This window comes from Cervus canadensis, chromosome 32 (genome assembly GCF_019320065.1).
Source record: "Cervus canadensis isolate Bull #8, Minnesota chromosome 32, ASM1932006v1, whole genome shotgun sequence".
In the NCBI taxonomy this organism is placed as follows: Eukaryota; Metazoa; Chordata; class Mammalia; order Artiodactyla; family Cervidae; genus Cervus; species Cervus canadensis.
Genome location: NC_057417.1, coordinates 13,087,749 through 13,105,646, shown reverse-complemented (window position 1 = coordinate 13,105,646; position 17,898 = coordinate 13,087,749). Strand labels below are relative to the sequence as shown.

General features: G+C 39.2%; 1 protein-coding gene across 2 annotated transcripts in view; it reads right to left on the bottom strand.

The window, feature by feature from the left end:
• VPS35L (VPS35 endosomal protein sorting factor like) overlaps nt 1-17,898 on the bottom strand; it is a 141,305-nt gene that overhangs the window by 52,479 nt on the left and 70,928 nt on the right. For both annotated transcript variants that reach the window (XM_043455866.1, XM_043455865.1), the window contains 4 exons: nt 17,330-17,446; nt 14,368-14,421; nt 11,333-11,413; nt 5,288-5,350 (listed from right to left, as the gene is read on the bottom strand). In XM_043455866.1, coding sequence (XP_043311801.1) covers nt 5,288-5,350; nt 11,333-11,413; nt 14,368-14,421; nt 17,330-17,446 — 315 coding nt within the window. The remainder of the gene's footprint in view (nt 1-5,287; nt 5,351-11,332; nt 11,414-14,367; nt 14,422-17,329; nt 17,447-17,898) is intronic.

The following is a 17,898-nucleotide window of genomic DNA, read 5'->3' as shown; positions in this document are numbered from 1 at the left end:
AAGTAATAACCTCATACTGTTCACGGGGTTCTCACAGCAAGAATACTTGCAGTGGGTTTGCGATTTCCTCTTCCAGTGAAACACATTTTGTCAGAACTCTTCACTATGACCTGTCCATCTTGGGTGACCCTGCTCGGCATGGCTCATAGCTTCACTGAGTTATGCAAGCCCCTTCACCATGACAAGGGTGTGATCCATGAAAGAGAACCAGAGAGCCTCTAGATGAGGGTGAAAGAGGGTAAAAACTGACTGAAAACTCAACATTCAAGAAACTAAGATCATGGCACCCAGTCCCATCACTTCATGACAAATAGAAGGACAAAAAGTGGAGGCAGTAACAGATTTTCTTTTCTTTGGGCTCCAACATCACTGCAGATGGTGACTGTAGCCATGAAATTAAAAGACACTTGCTCGTTGGAAGGAAAGCTATAACAAACCTAGACAGTGTATTAAAAGCACAGACATCACTTTTTTGACAAAGGTCTGTCTAGTCAAAGCTATGGTTTTTCCGGTAGTCATGTATGGATATAAGAGTTGGATTATAAAGAATGCTAACTGCTGAAGAATTGATGCTTTCAACTCTGATGCTGGAGAAGACTCTTGAGATCCCTGGACAACAAGGAGATCAAATCAGTCAATCAGTCCTAAAGGAAATCAGCCCTGAATATTCGTTGGAAGGATTGATGCTGAAGCTGAAGCTTCAACACTTTGGTCACCTGATGTGAAGAGCCAACTCACTGGAAAAGACCCTGATGCTGGGAAAGATTAAGGGCAGGAGAAAAAGGGGGCGACAGAGGATGAGATGGTTGGATGACATCACCAACTCAATGGACATGAGTTTGAGCAAACTCAAGGAGACAGTGAAGGACAGAGGAGCCTGGCATGCTGCAGTCCATGGGGTCGCAAAGAGCTGGACACAACTTAATGACTGAACAGCAACGAAGCTCTTCTTGGTACCCAAAGGCAAGGCAGGCTTCAGTCTTTTTAGGATTGCATAGAGGAACAGAGAAAGCAGAGTCAGTTGTTCAAACAGTGGCTTCTGCATCCTGACTTCACATTCAGTGCCTCTGTGACCTTAAGCAAGGTTCTCCACCCCTTCTTGCATTCCTCATTTGTAAAGTGGGACTCATTACTACTCTTGCTTCCCAGTGCTTTTCTAAAAATGACCTGAGGCAATGCATAAAAGTAAATAGAAAAGATCAATGGAACCAAAAGCTGGTTCTTTGAAAAAGATAAACAAAACTGATAAACCTTTACTCAGACTCGTTAAAAAAAAAAAAAGTGGGGGAGGGTCTAAATCAATAAAAGTAGAAATGAAAAAAGTGAGGTTACAACCACCACCACAGAAATGCAAAGGATTGTAAGAGACTACTCTAAGCAATTATATGCCAACATAATGGACAACCTAGAAGAAATGGAGAAATTCTTAGAAAGGTGCAATCTCCCAAGACCGAACTAGGAAGAAATAGGAAATATGAACAGACCAATCACAAGCACTGAAACTGAATCTGTGATTAAGAAACTCCCAAGAAGCAAAAGTCCAGGACCAGATGGCTTCACAGGTGAATTCTATCCAATGTTTAGAGCAAAGCTAACACTCATCCTTCTGAAGCTATTCCAAAAAATTGCAAAGGAAGGAACACTTCCAAACTCAATCTATGAGGTCACCATCACCCTGATACCAAAACCAGACAAAGACACAACACACACAAAAAAAATTACAGGCCAATATCACTGATTAACATAGATGCAAAAATCCTTAACAAAATACCAGCAAACCAAATCCAACAATACATTAAAAGGATCATACACAGTGAATCAAGTGAGATTTATTCCAAGGATACCAGGATTTTTCCATATCCACAAATCAATCAGTGTGATACACCACATTAACAAATGGAAAAATAAAATCCATATGATCATTTCAACAGATGAAAAGCTTTTGATAAAATTCACCATCCATTTATGATTAAAAAAACTCTCCAGAAAATGGGCAGAGGGAACCTACCTCAACCTAATAAAGGCTATGTATTACAAACACACAGCTAACATCATACTCAACGGGGAAAAGCTGAAAGTATTTCCTCTAAGTTCAGGAACAAAATAAGGATGTCCATTCTCGTCACTTCTATTCAACATGGTTTTGGAAGTCCTAACACAGCAATCAGAAAAGGAAAAAGAAAAAAAAAGGAATCCAAACTGGAAAAGAAGTAAAACTGTCACTGTTTGTAGATGACATAATACTACAGAAAGAAAATCCTAAAGACACTGCAGAAAACTACTGGAGCTCATCAACGAATCTGGTAAAGTTGCAGGATAAAAAATTATACACAGAAATCTGTTGTATTTCTATACACAATGAAAGGTCAGAAAGAGAAATTAAGGAAACAATCTCATTTACCACTGCCATCAAAGAGAATAAAATACCTAGGAATAAACCTACCTAAGAAGGCAAGGACTAGTACTCCAAAAACTATAAGATGCTAATGAAAGAAATAAAAAATGACACAAAAGAAAAGGAAAGATAGGCCATGTTCTTGGACTAGAAGAATCAATATTGTCAAAATGACCACACTACCCAAGGCAACCTACAGACTCAATGCAATTTCTATCAAATTACCAACTGCTTTTTTCATAGAACTAGAATCAAAAAATTTTTAAATTTGTATGGAAACACAAACGGACCCCAAAAAGCCAAAGCAATCTTGAGAAAGAAAAACAGAGCTGGAGGAAACAGGCTCCCTGACTTCAGACTATGCACAAAGCTACAGCCATCAAAAAAGTATGGTTCTGGCACAGAGACAGAAATACAGATCAGTGGAACAGTATAGAAAGCCCAGAAATAAACCCAAGCACATGTGGTCAATTAATCTACAACAAAGAAGGCAATATACAGTGGAGAAAAGACAGTCTCTTCAAAAAGCGGTGCTGGGAAAACTGGACAGCTACATGTAAAAGAACGAAATTAGAACACTATTGACGCTTTTGAACTGCGGTGTTGGAGAAGATTCTTGAGAGTCCCTTGGACTGCAGAGATCAAACTAGTCAATCCTAAAGGAAATCAATCCTGAATATTCACTGGAAGGACTGATGCTGAAGCCGAAGCTCCAATACTTTTGTCACCTGATACGAAGAGCTGACTCATTAGAAAAGACCCTGATACTGGGAAAGGCAGGAGGAGAAGGGGTTGACAGAGGATGAAATGGTTGGATGGCATCATCAACTCGATGGACATGAGTATGAGCAAGCTCTGGGAGTTGGTGATGGACAGGGAAGCCTGGAGAGCTGCAGTCCATGGGGTCACAAAGAGTCGGACACAACTGAGCTACTGAACTGAAATGAAAACACTATACACACAAAAAAACTCCAAATCGATTAAAGACCTAAATGTAAGACTAAGTACTATAAAATTCCTAGAGGAGAATACAGGCAGAACACTCTTTGACATAAATTGCAGCAGTATCTTTTTGGATCTGTTTCCAGAGTAATGGAAATAAAAGCAAAAAGAAACAAATGAGACCTAACTAAAAAGTTTTTGCACAGCAAAGAAAACCATAGACAAAATGAAAAGACAACCTACAGAATGGGAGGAAATATTTGCAAACAATGTGACTGGTAAGGGATTAATCTCCAAAATATACAAAACAGCTCATACAGCTCAGCATCAAAAAACAATCCAATTTAAAAATGGGCAGAAAATCTAAAAAGATATTTCTCTAAAGACATACAGATGTTTAACACTGCTAATTATTAGAGAAATGCTAATCCAAACTACAGCGAGCCATTACCTCACAATGGTCAGAATGGCCATCATCAAAAAGCCTACAAGTAATAAACGCTGGAGAGAGTATGGAGAAAAAGGAACCCTCCTAAACTGTTGGGAATGTAAATAAGTACAGCCACTATAGAGAACAGTATGGAGGTTCCTTAAAAAACTAAAAATAAAACTACCATATGACCCAGCAATCCCACTACTGGGCATATACTCTGAGAAAACCATAATCCAGAAAACACAGGTACCCCAGTATGTTCATTGCAGCACTATTTACAATACCCAAGAAATGGGGGCAACCTAAATGCCCATCAACAGATAAATGGATAAAGAGGCAGTACATATATATAATGGAATATTACTCAGTCACAAAAAGGAATGAAATAATGCCATCTGCAACAACATGGATGGGCCTAGAGATGATCACACTAAAGTGAAGTAAGCCAGAAAGAGAAAGACGAATATCACTTGATATCACTTATACCTGGAATCTAAAAAAAGATAAAAATGAACTTATTTACAAACAGAAATAGACTCACAGAGAAAACAAACTATAGCTACCAAAGGGGAGGAGGTGAGAGGGATAAATTAGGAGTTTGGGATTAAAACATATCCATTACTATATATAAAATAGATAACCAACAAGGATCTACTGTATAGCACATGGAACTCTGCTCAATATTCTATAATAAACTACATGGGAAAAGAAATCTGAAAAAGAATGAATATGTGTTTATGTATAACTGAATCACTTTACCATATACCTGAAACCAACAGAACACTGTAAACCAACTACATTTCAATTTAAAAAAAATTTATAAAAACTCTAGCATAGGGCTTGGAGTGTGGCAAAAATCCAATAAATAACAATTTCTATTATTAAATACACAAAAGCTTACAGCCCTGTGAGAGAACAGAAGCGGAAACAGGAAGAAGGAAGAGGGAAGCTGAGGGAAGGGGCAGAGAGTGTTCCTGCAGAGAAGTACGTCACTAGATTGATACATACCCAGGGCATTGCAGCAAATGAGAAGGGTATCATAGGATATTTTACATTTCTAAGGAAATATAATAAATCTCAACTCTGTCAAGACACTGAGACAACCATAAGCTTGATATATTTCCCAGTTTCAACATTAAATTGTGTGATAAAAAGCAGATACCATGCAAAAACAAGAAAAAAAATCAATGTCCAGTTTAGTTCCAAGGTTTCAGAAGTTGTATGATACCCAGTAGGTACATACATCCCATAAAAAGTCACAAATGAAATAAAAACAATATTTTTCTATCAGTCTATGCCTATTATTTTCTCAATAACAGAAATATTATTGCTTAAGCTGCTTAAGTCATTATGATATAAATATTTAAATTGCTTAGACCTACTTTTTTTTTTAGATTAAAAAAGAAACTGTTAAGTATTTTTTTTGGTTGAGGACACCATAAAAAATTTACTGAGACATTAAAGGAACTTCTGACTCAGATACAAATTTTCAAAAATAGTTCCAGATAGTTACTTACCACTGAGAAAAGAACTGAGAAATCGTGAAAGTGTGCAATTACTTTCTTAATTATTGACTGAAGCTGCAAAACAAAATGAAAAACACACCTTTAATAAAACTTGGATATTTTTAAAAAGGCAACCCTGTCTCATAACATGCAAGCACAATGACAATAAGGGAAATCTGGAGTGCCCAAGAACGGGGAATTACTCGGTTAGGTTAGGTCTTGTCTCAGTCTGGGTTGCCCATTTTACTCTAGACTTAGAAGAACTTCTCAGCCTCAACCTCCTCTTCTCCAAAGCAGTATCTTGTTCACTGGGAGGATTAAATGGGATGGCTCGGCTACAGTGCTTAGAGCAGTGCCTGCCCTTCAAAGTTCTCTGACCAAGTCAGCTATGACAATTCAAGAGGTGGGCAGAATTCTTCTATAAAGGGCCATACAAGTCATCATAACTACTCAATTCTGCTACTGTAGCTGGAAAGCAGCCATTGACAATATGTAAACAGATGGGTGTGTGTGACTTCCGATAAAACTAGGCTAAATGGGCCGTGATTTATAGATCCCTCCCTATTCTAGCCAATAAAGAAGGCTGAGTGCCAAAGAATTGATGCTTTTGAACTGTGGTGTTAGAGAAGACTCTTGACAGTCCCTTGGATACAAGAAGATCAAACCAGTCAATCTTAAAGGAAATCAACCCTGAATATTCATTGGAAGGGCTAGTGCCAAAGCTGAAGCTCCAATACTCTGGCCACCTGATGAGAAGAACTGACTCCTTAGAAAAGACCCTGATGCTAGGAAAGACTGAAGGCAGGAGGAGAGGGGGACGACAGAGGATGAGACGGTTGGACAGCATCACAGATGCAATGGACGTGAGTTTGAGCAAACTCGGAGAGATAGTAAAGGACAGGGAAACCTGGGATGTTGCAATTTATAGGGTCGCAGAAAGTTGGACATGACTTAGCAACTGAGCAACAGCAATTCTAGCCCATGGTAGTCCTGGGTTTTTTGATTACTTCAGTGGAGAGACACTGGTCTGAGTCTGACAGTGGGGTCAAAGGCCATGGCACTACCCACAGATGATGGCACAGTCTGTGAGGCCTGTCCTGGATACCCAGATACTGACATCCACCACCCCTCACCCTGACACGTGCAGAGTCTATTGACACAGCCTTGGCATGGAAGAACCAAGGAGGCACTTTTTCTAAATGAAATATAAACCCCTATCCTTGATAGCTATCAAGAAGGGAAAAATTACCGAAAACTACTCTGCTTATACTAAAAACACTGGTGTTTAAATCATCTGCAAAGTACACGGCCCATGGTCAAAAATACAGAATACTAATGGTACACATCCTGTTTCATAATTAAGCACTTGAGTAGATCATCAAGCAAAAGGACTTCAAAACGTCGTGACAAACAATGTTCTGACACAGAGCATTCAAAGGTAGTGCAATATGTGTCTGGTTGAAACAGCTCCTGAAACCTTCTCCACAGCAACTAACCCTTTAGAACATGAAATCTTTTTTTACTCTTAAGTATCTTTCTTTACACTTTTTTTACTACTTAAGTACACTTACAAATGAGCTTCCCTAGTGGCTCAGATGGTTAAGAATTTGCCTGCAACGCAGGAAAACTGGGTTCAATTCCTGGGTCTAGAAGATCCCCTGGAGAAGGGAATGGCCACCCACTTCAGTATTCTTGCCTGTAGAGTTACATGGACAGGAGCCTGGCCAGCTATCACCCATGGGGGTCACAGAGTCAGACACAACTAAGCGACTAACACACTTACAAATAATGTTTTAAAAGACTTTTTTCTTCCCTTCAACATTTCATTATGAAATGCTGAAACATAAAGAAAATCCAATGAAAATATAGAAAACACCCACTTACCACTGAGATTCTACAAGGGCTAATGTTCTGCTCTATTTGCTTTATCTTCTCACCTATCTATTGACCCAATGGTAGAATTTTTAAAATATGTGTAGACTGTTTATTTATAACTTTTTACCATGAAATCATTTCAAACTTACAGAAATGGTGAAAGAACAGTATTAAAAAACTCACAAATTCTCCAGAGAAATACTACATCGTTAAAAAAAAAAAAAACAAAAAAAACCAGGAAACTAACATAATATAGTATTATTAACTAAAGGACAGATTTTGTTCAAATTTTACAAAATTTTATGCTAGTGTCCATTATTTGTTTTCATAATACCTTATTCATGATTCCACATTGTACTTAGCTGCATTGAGCAACTCCAGCTGCATGCAACAAATTCTGATAAATTCTCTTTTCACTTTTATTCTGTTACAAATATTTTCTAATTTTCCTTGTTATAACTTTTAGGTACATCCACTATTTAAAAGTGGACATTTAATTTCCAAATTCATGCTTTTTTTTAAGTATCGTTTGATATTAATTTCTCATTTTGAAGTTTATTTCTCATTTAAGTGCTTTCTTCTCTACAATCACCTTCTGTATTTTTTCAGTCTTTTTTTTTTTTTTTTTTTGAGGCTTTTAGTGGCTAAGTCAAAGATATCTCTTGGTAAATGTTACATTATACTTGAAAATATGTGAGTTATTTTCAAATACTTTTTGATACTGACTTCTAACATAATTCCACAGTGATAAGAGAACAGACTCTGTATGATTTTAATACCTTTAGACTATGAAATTTTTGTACCTTGTTTTACATTCCAGGATATGTTCCAGTGTCTCCTGATTTATAGTCTATGGGAACTTGAATTTGTATCCTGCTGTTGTGTGAAAATTGTATACATCTTAATCATGTTGAATTGGTTCACAGTGTTTTTCAGGTCTATTATATCCTTCTATTTTTCTGTGTATTCATTCTACTAATTTTTGAGAGCTTGATATTAAAACTCCAACTAAAAATATTAATTTATCTACTTAAAAAAACAACTGTAATATATAGTGGAACCATATGTAACTTTGTTCTGCATTCTCCAAGTTTCCTGTAAATGTGTTTTTATACCTTCATAATTTTAAAAAATGCTTTAAAAAAACTCCCATGCTCTCTTTATCCAAAGTCATCAATTTTTAGTATTTTGCTAACTTTGTTTTATTATCCTCTCTATGTTCAGTTCAGTCGCTCAGTCATGTCCGACTCTCCGAGACCCCATGAACTGAACCAGGCCTCCCTGTCCATTACCAACTCCCAGAGTCCACCCAAACCCATGTCCGTCGAGTTGGTGATGCCATCCAACCATCTCATCCTCTGTCATCCCCTTCCCCTCTGCCCTCAATCTTTCCCAGCATCAGGGTCTTTTCCAATGAGTCAGCTCTTCACATCAGGTGGCCAAAGTATTGGAGTTTCAGCTTCAGCACCAGCCCTTCTAATGAACACCCAGGACTGATCTCCTTTAGGATGGCCTGGTTGGATCTTCTTGCAGTCCAAGGGACTCTCAAGAGTCTTCTCCAACACCACAGTTCAAAAGCATCAATTCTTCGGCGCTCAGCTTTCTTTATGGTCCAACTCTCACATCCATACATGACCACTGGAAAAACCATAGCCTTGACTAGACGGCCTTTTGTTGACAAAGTAATGTCTCTGCTTTTTAATATGCTGTCTAGGTTGATCATAACTTTCCTTCCAAGGAGTAAGTGTCTTTTAATTTCATGGCGCAATCACCATCTGCAGTGATTTTGGAGCCCAGAAAAATAAAGTCAGCCACTGTTTCCACTGTTTCCCCATCTATCTGCCATGAAGTGATAGGACCGGATGCCGTGATCTTAGTTTTCCTCTCTATATAGTAAGACATATTTTTCCTGAACCATGTTAAAGTAGTTTGCATGTAACATGTCCCTCATCCCTGAATACTTCATTTGTATTTCCCAAGAATAAACATATTCTCTGATATTTCCATTTTGTCATTATCAAATTCAGAAAAGTTAATACTGATATAACTTTAACACTTTAATCTATCATTTGTATTCCAGTCTTGTCAGTTGTCTCAGTACGTTTTTTACAGCGTTATTTTTTCCACTCTGCAGTTCAGGATTTGGTTCAGGATCATGCATTCAGTCTTCACGTCTCTATAGTCTGTAATTGATTTGAAACAGTTCCTTAACCTTTGTAACACTGATGGCAATGATTTGGCAATGTTTTGGCTATTACTTTTTAGCATGCAACTCAATTTGCACGTGACTAGTGTTACCTCTTGATAAGAGTGAGCCATGTATTCTCATCTGGAATGCTATATGGATGATGCTGTGTCTTTCTCAGGATACCTTATCTGCAGGCATGCGGTATCCCACTTGCTGATATGGATTTTTTACTGTCAATGGCTGTCCAAATTCTCCAACAGAGAGTCACTATTTTTCCCCTTACAACTAACACTCATTCTACGGGAAGAGATATGAAAATATCCTGCTCCTCAATGAACATCCCCTCCAGATTTAGCACTCATTGATGATTCTTGCCTGAGGATGAAGAATGATTCTTGTCTTTACTGAGATGGCTGCAAACATTGTGTAGATTTTTCAACTCTACCATCTCTTTCACATTTCGTTGATGGCACCCCTACCCACCTTACCCCTCATCTATCTATTTATTTACCTATTCATCATAAAGGCCAACTCCTGCATTCATATTTTACTCAATGGATTATAATCCGTTATTGTATTTATTTCTTTTGATGTTCAAATCGGGGCCCATGACAGCCCCTTTAAAGCTGCTCCTGTGCTCACTTCATCTGCCCGCAGCAATTCCTTACTTCCTGGCACAAGAAGATGTTTCAGGCTCACCCTGCACCTTCCCTATCCTAGACCTGGAGTAAGCTAATTGTTCACAGACTCTTGCAGTTTTATTCTTCTGATGTGGCCCCCGCTTAAGACAAAGGGCTCACAACCAATATGGGTAGCTGTCTGGAACATAGGCTGATGCCTGGGCATCTTTTATAAGTTGTTTTTGCATATAGCAGAATCACAGTGTAGTATAATTTCCTTGTCTCTTAGGAATGAACGGCATTAAAACTATTATGTTCAAGTTTTCGGTGAATTGGGTCACTGGCAGTCAATGTCTTATCGGAATTCCTCAACTAAAATTTTAATGCACATCAGCCTTCATATGAGCCCGAGACCCTGACCACCCACAAAAGCATGACCTATCTTCTCTACACATTTTATTGACTCTACCGTGCTGACCAAAAGCCTGCTGTGCGCAACTATGTCGTTTTTCATTCCATCAAGAAATAGCCAGTGGCTGCTCAGTAAATTGTAATAATGAGCCATTTTAATTAGCAAGTGGTGAACAATTCTTAAATGAGTAAAATGTAAGAATTCTAAAATTTAGACAAGAATATGGAACTAATTTTCTTATACTAAGTGAGTCAGGACACCAACCAATCATAGGCAATAAGTGCCAGACATCATGTTATCAAATAAAAAATAAAATCTTAATTAGGTTTGAAGTTACTTTACAGTAAGTGATCCTGAGCTGGATTCTGTACTAGAGGGGAAACAAAAATCTGCTATTAAGGACACAGAACCCACTGACAAAATTGGAATATGGACTGTGGAGAGGCAAAAGTAAGATATTAATGTTAAATTTCCTGAAGTTGATAAACTAAACTGTGGTTATAAAGGAGGATGTCCTTGTTCTTATGAAATACTCACTGAACTCTTCAGAAAAATATTCACAGTTAGTGAACCTGGGTAAAAAATAATGGGAGCTTTCTGAGCTATTCTTTTAACTTCCCAATAAAGTTTAAATTTATTTCCAAATAAAAGGTTAGCTTAACTGAAAGAACACAGCCATCTTACTTACTCATGCCAAGCAACTGTACCTCCCACATCACACCTCACTCAATTCTTACAGCCACTCGGAGAGGACTATTATTTTTCCCATTTTACAGGTAAGCAAACTCAGGCACAGCAAGACAAAGTAACTGATTAAAGGGCACATGGCTGGGACATGTCAAAGTTAGGACTCAAACCCAGGATTACCTGACTTGACAGCCTGACCCCCATGCAAAATACTTATTTAATGCAACAGAATGAAATTCCTAACAATGTGGAAATGAGAAATATGAAGCTGTCACCTGAGGATAGGAGTCTTCAAAGGCACGATCTGGAGTCATGTGCTTGATGACATCGGCCAAAACGGTGTTCACCTCTCGTTTCTAAGAGGGGAAAAAATCAGACCTGTATTAGACACCGTATGACAGTTGCTGACATTTTTCTGGAAGAAAGAACTAACATTTTCAGAGTATAGCACACACCTTCCAGGGAACAGTTTCAACTACTCTGCTACAAGTAACATCAGAGGGAAAATTCCACCCATACCACAGCCCTAAAGACAGCTATGTCTGCACCAAGTCAGGACTGAAACACCGATCTCAAGGTTCTGGAGTAATACGGTCCCAGCTTTCCCTGAGCGCTGGTGAAACCCAACGTGCCCCTTTCTGCCCGCCCATGCTGGGCCCCTCCACAGGTGCTGCGCGGAGTAGCGAGGCCCTGTGAGAAGAGCACAGGCTGGACCTTCACAGGCTGGGTGACCGATGCCCACTGCACCGCACTTCCGTCAGCTGCATTAGGGGCCCGCCAACTACAGCCTAAATCCACCCTGGTGCCTGTGTTCATTCAGCCCAGGAGCAAAGAATGGTTTTTACATTCACACGAAAAGAATAATATTTGGTGACAAGGAAAATTATATGAGCTTCAAATTTCAGTGTGCATAAATAAAACTTACTAGAACACAGTCATGCTCACTCATATATGGTCTACGGCTGCCTTATGTACAGGGGCAATGATGGACACGTGTATCCTAACAGAGATCACATGGTCCACAGAGTCTCAAATACAGGAACAGTGGCCTTCTACAGAGAAAGCAAGCTGATGTCCGGTCTGTATAACTGGAACAGTGAAGTTTATGACAAGGTCAATATGAAGCTGTGCAGCGTAGAGGTCAAACGCCTGGCACACACAGCACACCATCTCAATAGCTGCCAGAATGTACTCGTTAATGCTCATTAACCTCCCCAGCATGGACGTCATTATCCCCATTTTACAGATGAGGAAGTTAAGGCTCAGAGAAGTTAAGTGGCTTAGCCAGTGTCACAGCACTAAAAAAAATCTGCCAGTGGCACTGTAAGGAACCAAAGCTTCTCAGAGAAAGGGCTGATTCCAAACGTGGGATAAGAAAGCACAAGGGAGGCTGGAGCACCTTATATAGGAAGCAAGGAAGGTATCAAGGACTACAGAGAATATGCCAGGACTCAGACGCCAACCGAATAAAGCACTCACTGGATAAAGGTGGGACCGCTGAGCATCAGTAAGAATAATACAACTGCAAGGATTGATACACAGCAAATATATTTCAACCCAAGAGTCCCTAAAGATACCAACAGCAACTACTACTCACTGGTCACCTTTGGGGATGCTAGGGGATTGACTCATTCTAAAAACTAGTAAGTAACAAGGACAAAAATGAGCATCTTGCCTCTCTGTACAAACTGTACCTCAGGGTAACCAAATATGTGGCATGAAAAGTTTCTCTTTATATCAACACAAATATTCCAGCTAACAAATACAGGAGAAATGATAATAACGCTGAAAATCACTATTTGTAACCCATGATAAACCATGAGATGAATGCACTTTGGTGGCCGCTCATGTCATGGAGAAACAACCAGATACCATGAGCCTTCCAGGAGAAGCACCACACCAGCACCCGTGGTGTCAGAAAGTCGAACACAAGGCTGATGAAGTCTCCTGTCTCCAGGACTAACAGCCGATTTACAGGAAACACTGGAGGCAGAAGAACATTGTAACACCACCACAGGGATGCCTCTGGCCAGTCCAGACTGGGAAACTCTACAGGACAAAGGACCCGATTTCTCCAATAAATAAATAACAGAGTAAAAAAGGAGAGGAACAGGGAGGGAAGGAAAGAAAGAGGGGAAGAGAGGGAACTTAAAGGTTAAAAGGACTCGAATTAAAGTGTTTTACAATGTATGTGCTAGCCCATTTTAATCCTGACTGAACAAACAAAGTATGAAAAACTTATGAGACAGCTAGGGGAAATCTGAATATTTATCAAGTTTCAATGGTATTAAAAGAGAATTAATTTTCTCGGTTAGGATAATATATTGAAATTTTGTTTCAGAAAAGGAAATTCTACATCAGAGCTATACACTGAAATAGCACGATGATTAAGCTGTGCTTCAAAATAATCCAGGGGTGGGGAGAAGGGGTAAGGCACAAATGAAACAACATTTGTCATAAGTTGGTCACTTCTGGGTAATGAGTAGAACAGACATCATATGCTAGAAGTTTCCATAAAACAAAAACTGGATGAAAGAAAGAAAATTAACAGACTAACATTTACAATAATGCTCAAAATGAGGCAAAACCCATTTCTGGAGTTAAGAGGCCAGATGGTGTTTATGTTCAACTTCCAAGGTGAAGACTGAGAGGGAAGTATGGGGGGCTTCATGTTGGGGTGGGGATGGGGAGTTATTTATTTATCTGGACCATGATTCCCTGGGTGTATCAGTGAAGATTCACTGAACAGCAAACTTAACTGTTTCTGTAAGCTTACTTCATGTAGGTTAAACTTCAATATTTTTTAAAGTTGATTAAAATAAACACCTGGCAACAGGATTTGAAACCACTTCTACCTGCTTCTAAAGTCTCTGCTCATTGACAAGACCACTATCTCCCAAACTGGGCTTCTAGTCTGGGCCTAGGGAAAGAACATCTTTGTTTGCTTAGAAAAAAATTAAATTACAAGCAAATCAAATATGTTTGGGAAACACTGCTGACTAGACTTCCATGGAAAGTCACAAAGAACTTTAACAATAAGCATCTAAGGTGTACTGTGGTGAAAAAAAAAATCTGCTTAACTCTATAAAAGCAGTATCTCCCAAACTTACATGTAAGTGTGAACCTTTTTGTTATAGTTCACATATTAATGCCTCATTACATTATACTATAAAGGGTGCAATTTTCATAAATTAAGGATAATTAGCATCACAAAATTCATAAAGGTCTATGCTAGACTTATTCACAATTATGAACATGAAAAAAATATACAGCACACAATACCACAAAGACAATACCACAGTACACATACCGTGAAATGCTTGCAGGTGTACTCCACCCACACTTCAGCACAGTTAATGTAGTCCTACAAAGAAAAAGCAAAAATGGCTTTACAATTGACCTTATGGCAAAAACTCATAATGCACAAATTCCTTAAGGGCTCTGAAACTACTGATAGCGATTTCAAGAGTCATGTACAGAAAACTCTGGCCCATTAATAAATTCTACCCCTGAGACGTGAGATGAGAAAATATAAATTGCCTGAAACTAATTTAGACTTTCATTCCAGAATCACTACTTGGGCCAAAACAGAAATCTGGGAAGCTCTGCCCCGCCTGGAGAACGGGAGAGCTGCGGGGCAGCAGAGAAAACAGTCCTCATCATGTCTCAAGGACCACGGATCTGGTTGAAAATTCAAGCATTGTTTAAGATGTGACACTTGAATGTCCTGAGAAAAAAACAGGCCTCCTGCCTTTAAAAAGAAACCATCTGTCCTAGAGAGGGGAGATGTATATATGTTGTAATAGGGTTAAGAAAGCACAAAGGTTTTAGGTAAGAAAGGATGTGTTAGATTCAAATAGAAAAGATAATGAGATGGCTATGGAAACGGTGATGACCAACTTAGTAAGGCTGTCTGCTCCAGAAAACACGCAAATGGGAGAAAAGGGCCAAGGAAAAATAGAATCCGGACTTCCCTGGCAGTCCAGTGGTTAAGACTCCATGCTCCCAATGCAGGGGCCATGTGTTCAAACTCTGGTCAGGCAACTAAGATCCCACGTGTCACAAGGCATGGCCAAGAAAAAACAAAGGAAAAATAGAATCTGCACGGATACCTCTTCTGTTCTGACACTCCACAGAAAAGAAAGAAGAAAGGGGAGGGGAGAAAACACTCTCATTCACACAAGAAAAGGCAGGAATATTCTAAAGTCTAATGGGAATGCTAAGAAGGACTTAATGAGGAGAGTATGAAGTTAAAGACTGGAGAAAATTGTTATGAGCTTTTGATGCAAGGTTGCTTTGAAGTCCTGAAGTACAGGAACCAGAGGCCCAGAGGTTTTTAACTTAAATATCCTAAATAAGCTGTTTTCATTAGCCAATCAGTTAGGTTAAACAGAGAATTTCAATAGCTGGAGTTTAGCAAGGATTCTGCTGAACATAGGTATAGGAAATGGCAACCCACTCCAGTATTCTCGCCTGGAAAATTCCATGAACAGAAGAGCCTGGCAGGCTGTACTCCATGGGGCAAAGAGTCGGGCATGACTGACTGAGCACAACATAGGTAGACAATTTTGTAAATAAGCTCCTAATTTTCCTAAATTATACCACTGTTCTTAATACATTTTCATAAATGTGGTGATTAACAAGGGCTTATTTTAAAATGTATTTATTTGACCAGGTCTTAGTTGCAGCATGTGGATCTTTTAATTGCAGAATGTGGGATTTAGTTCCCTGACCAAGGATCAAACCTGGGCCCCCCACATTGGGAGCACACAGTCTTAGCCACTGGACCACCAGCGAAGTCCCCAGCAAGGGGTTTATAACTGGGTTCATTTTAATATTTCCTTCTCAATAAATGATCCAATCAAATGCTACATCCATATTCACTTACTCGTTGTGTTACAGTCTGAATGTCTGTATCCCCCTTGAACGTACATGAAATCTTAGCCCTTGATGCGATGATATTAGGAGGTAAGGGTTTTGGGCAGTGGTTAGGTCATGAGGGTGGAGACCCTGTGAATGGAATTAGTGCCCTTGTAAAAGAGATCCTAGAGAGGTCTTCCTCCCTCTTTCTGCCATGTGAGGAGAAGCTGGCAGTCTGCATCCTGGGAAGAGGATCCTCATCAGAACCCAATCATGCTTTGTTGTTGTTGATTCGCTACATCATGTCTGACTCTTTGCAACTACAAGGACTGTAGCCCACCAGGCTCCTCTGTCCACAGAATTTCCCAGGCACCAATCCTGGAGTGGCTTGCCATTTCCTTCTCCAACCAACCATGCTGGCCCCCGATTTTGTACTTCTAGCCTCCAGATCTGTGAGAAATAAATTTCCATTGTATAGCAGCCACACAGTCTATTATATGCTGTCCCAACAAGCTAAATGAACAAGGACGTAGGAGAGAGTGCAGAGTATGGTGAAGTTTGGCCACAAAGACAGCCAATACCATCCCCTAATGGCAGCCACATAAATTGCTGGCATGCTTCCTAAAAGGAAGTGAGGCATAAAACCCAAACCTGCAAAATGATGACCAGCACTACATGCATTATAGCAACTAAAATCAGTTGGTTCATCTTCCTAAGACTTCCCATGTCAGAAGTATGGGAAGAAAGATGCTTCCACTGTCCATTCAAGGGATGGAAACTGGAACTCCCTTTTGCTAATTACCGGTTTAACTGCTGATCTTCAATTTAGAGTTATCTCAATAAATTGTTTTTTTTCAAATCCAAATACAACTTGACCTTTAAACAACACAGGATTTAGGGACACTGACCCTCTATGCAGTCAAAAATTATGTATAACTTATAGTCAGCCTTCTATATCCATGATTCCTCTGTATTTGAAATGTCGCTTCTGTGGACTTAACCAACCAAAGGTTATATAGTGTCATGGTATTTACCACCGAAAAAAAACTCCACATGTAAGTGGATCTGTGCAGTCCAAACCCATGTTGTTCAAGGGTCAATTATGCTATGGACTGCTGCACTTAGAATGCTCTTTGCAGAGCTATGGGTCTTTTCAAGTTTCAAGTATTCATAATTTTATACTTCTCGCTCACCTAAGGCCACAAGAGTAAGACATAATAGGGACACAAAAATCAAGAAATACATCTTTAAAGTTTTAAGTTCTCCATTATAGGTTGACAAACAATACAATTAAAAGAAGATTTCTTTTTTAAAAAAAATAAGGATGATTAGTTGAAAGAGAAATTAAAGAAAGATCATACTACATAACTTGGGCACAAAGCAGTCAATACAAGGTATAAATTGTCACCCACCTGTGGATTCTTCAATTTAGTGATAACTTTCCAAGCTTCATTGAGAATCTGAAGTCGATCACTCTCAGGAGGATCAGCCAAGGCCAAGTTTAACCCCAAGGAGCGAAAAAGGAGATGCTAAGAAATATAGCAAACATTACGATCTCAGATTCAAAATCAGAGTAACTTAAGAAAATAAAGGAAAAGGCTATCATAGTTGGCCTATCTTAAGGTTAATCTTCCAACAACCCTTTTCTGAAGTTCTACCACAAACTTATGCAAGTTAGACTGAGAGGGTCGGAATGAAGAGCTAGCTCTGCGTACTGGTCCAATCTGTGGGCCATACTATTCTTCTACACAAAGTTTTTCATAATTAATGGATGATGATATAGTTTTACAGATGTAAGACCAAAGTTTTTCCTAAATATTTCATAGTGAGCTAACTGGATAAATTTAGGACTCACAGAGGCCTGACTCTCAGCAATTACATGTGTCTCACAATCCCAGTCGCTAATTTGCCTTCCTCTGCACTCTTCAGAAACACAGCCTTCACCTGTTTTCCTGTTGGCCCGAGCTGCCCCTGACACCAG